The sequence below is a fragment of the Sinocyclocheilus grahami genome, unplaced genomic scaffold (genome assembly GCF_001515645.1).
Source record: "Sinocyclocheilus grahami isolate Dianchi unplaced genomic scaffold, SAMN03320097.WGS_v1.1 scaffold16.1, whole genome shotgun sequence".
Taxonomy (NCBI): domain Eukaryota; kingdom Metazoa; phylum Chordata; class Actinopteri; order Cypriniformes; family Cyprinidae; genus Sinocyclocheilus; species Sinocyclocheilus grahami.
The window spans coordinates 4,566,265-4,570,399 of NW_015505195.1; the positions used below are offsets into that span (position 1 = coordinate 4,566,265).

Sequence of the window (4,135 nt, forward strand, 5' to 3'; positions counted from 1 at the left end):
CGTTATTTCCTTATCACTTCTCGCGTGTGTTTTGTTGTGAAACGTAGTTTGTGGACCAGACAGAGCTGTCAGCGATTCTTCCTATTGTGAAGTCATGCAGTGTGAAACCCCCTGTCGCCGATCCATCGTGCAATGTGAACACAGCAGCAACTGAATGCTGGCCCCAGATAGTCACGCAGTGTGAAAACAACGGCGATCTGACGAGTTTGAAAATCGTGCAGTGTGAACTCGGCATAAGCCTCATTGCTTGTAGAGAGAGGCGCGCAGACGCAGGTTCACACACGCAACTTTCATCTCTCTCTCTCTCTCTCTCTCTCTCTCTCTCTCTAATTCAAATAAATGATATAATTAATTAATTCAAATAAATGCGATCTTACCGCACTGCATCTCTGTGTCTGATTTAAAGCAGGCCGAATGCTAACGAGCCTTAACTGAAGAAGATGACCATAATTTGCACGATGAATTATCGTCTTGTTGTATACAACCATTCAAAAACTCGGCAGAATTTATGTGACCGAGGCACCTGATGTTCATAAACTTTCATAACTGGTAAGTGTTTTTTCTTTTGCCTTGTGAACTGGCCGAGCCTTAATGATTCTGTTTCTTTACATGTATTTGTTTACTGACCGTTGCATGCAATCGTGAAATACAGCTTTTTTTTTTTTAATTGGCTATTTGTTGTGGGGGGAAAAAAGAGATTTCAGGTTCGGGCTCTAAATTGAACTGTGCCACTCGGGTCGGGTCGGGCTGGGTCAGACGATCTCGGGTACGGGTCGGGTTCGGGCTTCAGTTTAAAGCCTGTGCAGACCTCTCAAATCAAATGCACCGCATGACTAAAGGCAATGGCATAAACATACATGCTCCCAAACATTATTAACATAATATCTGTGAATATCTTTGTGCAAAATGTGTGATATTATTTACCCACTCTATACAGGCTGCATCTAACCACACTGTATTTCCATTAAATAAAAAAGCACATTGCCATTACAAACCGTTCCCAGTCCTGATTTCTCAGCATGGCTAGCTGGCAATGCTGTAGAACAGCTGTAATAATGCACTGATGGTTTTATCGTATAATACAGTATATTTTTACACAGGAAGGTACATTACACTAAAAGAACAGCTAAACATTAAAATAATTACATTAAAAGAATAATTCAACCCAAAATATGATGAACATTTACTCACCTGCAGGCCATACAATATGTAGATGAGTTTGCTTCCTCAAATTTAGCATTACATCACTTGCTCACCAATGGATCCAATGCAGTTTATAAAACAATTTATAAAAACATCACAATCATCCACAAGTAATCCACACGACTCCAGTCCACCAATTAATGTATTGTGAAAAGAAAAGCTTTGTGTTTGTAATAAATAAATCCATAATTAAGATGGATTTATAAGCTTTCAGCTTATATATGAGTCCTGTATCCATAATATTGCTTTCTCCAGTGAAAAGACGTCTTGTCTGAATCAGGAAAGAAATATACACAGATCATCCACCTAGAGAAAACAGTTCAAAATGGCTCTAAACATGTTGGTGGATTTTATTGTGAGAGGGCAATAGGGGATGGACTTTTTTACTAGAGAAAGTGCTATTATGGATTTTGGCCAGAAGCGACAGTTTAACGTTAAAAAGCCTTAATGATACATTTGTTTATTACAAACATGCAGCTTTTCACTTCACTAGAAATTAATTGACAGACTGGAGTCACATGGGTTACTTGTGGACAGGTGCGCCTTAAGATAACCAAAGGCCCCTGGGCTACAGCATTGCAGTGCCAGTTAACATTCACAACACTCTTCTGCGTAAAATGTGAATATATGCAAATTCACTCTTTGCCACAAGATGGCGCTTGTGGAACAGCAGAATTATATAGCCATTACATAAAGTAAACACTACGTTATTACGGGCATTATACAGAGGTAATATGAAAGGAAAATGCCATCAAAACTTTCCTGGCTGAAATGTGTGTTTGCAGGTATTATTTAAACACCATAAATCACACAAAATATTCATTATTCATCATCAGTAGATCGAAACAACACGGCATGTTGGCATAAATGTGGGTTATTTGGTGATAGCTAACTGTGTTTTTATTTTGAAACATGATGTGCTCACGTTTAATTAGTTAAATCACAGCCGTATAAAGTTTAATGATCACATTTAAGCAATAGGACAATTCCTATTTTTCCATCCCCAGATTTAAAATTGAGATTTTGAAGCAGCACTATTTATGGAACACAGATGACACACAGATTACATCCAAGCAAGTTACTGAACTCTCACTGTATGACATTACAGAACGTTGTCCGGTCCAGTTCCTTTCACACAGCAGTGTTGTGTTTCTGTTAATCTGCGTGTTGACATAAACATACTCTCACGCTGCGGTTATTTACTAGCGAATGCATTGTACATTCCGCTTACAGTATATCGATGGAACACGTGGAACATACCAACTATACAAACTGTGTGGGGTGGAAGCTAAACTGAGCCATTCACTATATAGGCTACTACAACCAGGGAGTCGCTGAAAATGAGTGTATGAGTTTGTTTACAGAATGCTGTTGTCACTGCTGCAAACTCCCATATAAATAATTATTCAAAAAATATAATTTCAATGCAGCCAGTGGGCACGCTTTCCAGTGTAGGCCCCTGGGCTTCAGCCCCTTGAAGCCTGTGCATTAATGTGCCCCTGCTTGTGGATTACTGTGATGTTTTTATCAGCAGTTTGGACTCACGGCACCCTTTCTCAAGTGATGTAATGCTGATGAAACAAACTCAAATACATCTTGGATGGCCTGAGGGTGAATACATTTTCAGCAAATTTAAATTTTGGGGTGAACTATTTTCTTTAACTCAAATCATATAATATTACCTGAATCAATTTTCTTTTTAGCTAGTCTGGGAACTTTTATCTTTCTATATGATGTGATCCTCCTCCACAGTGCACTCGCTCCATTGTTTACTTAAAAAAGCAGTATCATGTCATCGCCAACTCTTGTATCATCAGGGAAACTACGGTTTCACAACAACAACATTCAAGCTCCACAGTGGAAAAGTCTTGCAGTACATAAAATGTTGCTGATCATACGAATCATTAATCATATAAATGTATTACAGAGCTCAAGTGAACCAATCCGTTGGACCACTGATGGATATATTATGAGATGTGGAGCTGAAGAATCACCTTAAAACTAATTTGCATGATTTCCCGATATAGTGGTGTACACTCACTGAACCTGATCAAGTTTTAAAGTTCTGGTCTATCTCTCCAGTTTTTTGCGGTAAAGAAAATGTGAAAGTGGCACTTACAGTAGATCTTTCGCAAGCATGAAACATTTTCATGGAGCAGCTAATTTCACCAAACCAATAGGACAGTTAATGGGGCTCTTAGATGTACTCTGTAGTTTGATACAAAGTTTTTAACCTGCAAAATGGTAGTGAACAGCTGCAGTTTAAAAACCCTATTTTAATATGAAATTTCTTCTGCTCTCGACAGGTGTATTGTGGTTTTCGTGGTGTACAGGTGTCTGTTTACTGAGGTAACGTATGTGATTTTTTTCAATGCCATATTATGTTTTGAGTGTAGGTGTTTTATTCCTTTGCATGAATGTATCTCTGTGCTTTGTTTTAAAAGAGCATTTATACATTTGTGTGTTCATGTGAGTGTGTGCGTGCATATGTGGGTGGAAAACTTATGACATGTGACAGCTGGTGGGCCGATGCCATCGGGGAGGGAGAAAGCAGAGAGGGGAGCTGTTGTTGCCATGGAGACCCCACCGTGTGGCTCATGGTTGGGTAGCGTGAAGTCGCAACCAGCTGAGAGAGAGACAGCTGAACAACAGAACCAGAGAAAGGAGAAAAAAGAAAGAAAAAAATTAATACATATTTATCGTACAAAACAACGGGCAGAAGCATTTGACGGTGTGACAATCCCCCGCAGCTGGCATCTACATAATGCCAACATCCAGCCAACACAAAAGCAGGATGAAACTAGAAACCTGTTTAGGTATAAATGTGACAGATCCGGCTTTGGGTCTCACTATGCACATATTTTCATACAAGCCCTAATTTCTCTTTCTTCACTTTGAGCATTTCACCATTCCTGTTTGCCTCCAGCCTTAT

At 39.3% G+C, this 4,135-nt stretch overlaps 1 protein-coding gene across 1 annotated transcript in view; it reads right to left on the minus strand.

Annotated features, from left to right (window-relative positions):
* Positions 1-3,839, minus strand: part of LOC107550066 (nephrocystin-4) — a 61,643-nt gene extending 57,804 nt beyond the window's left edge. Inside the window, exon 1 of the mRNA XM_016231296.1 lies at positions 3,710-3,839. Coding sequence (XP_016086782.1) covers positions 3,710-3,802 — 93 coding nt within the window. The 5' untranslated portion in view covers positions 3,803-3,839. The remainder of the gene's footprint in view (positions 1-3,709) is intronic.
* Positions 3,840-4,135: the final 296 nt, after the last annotated feature.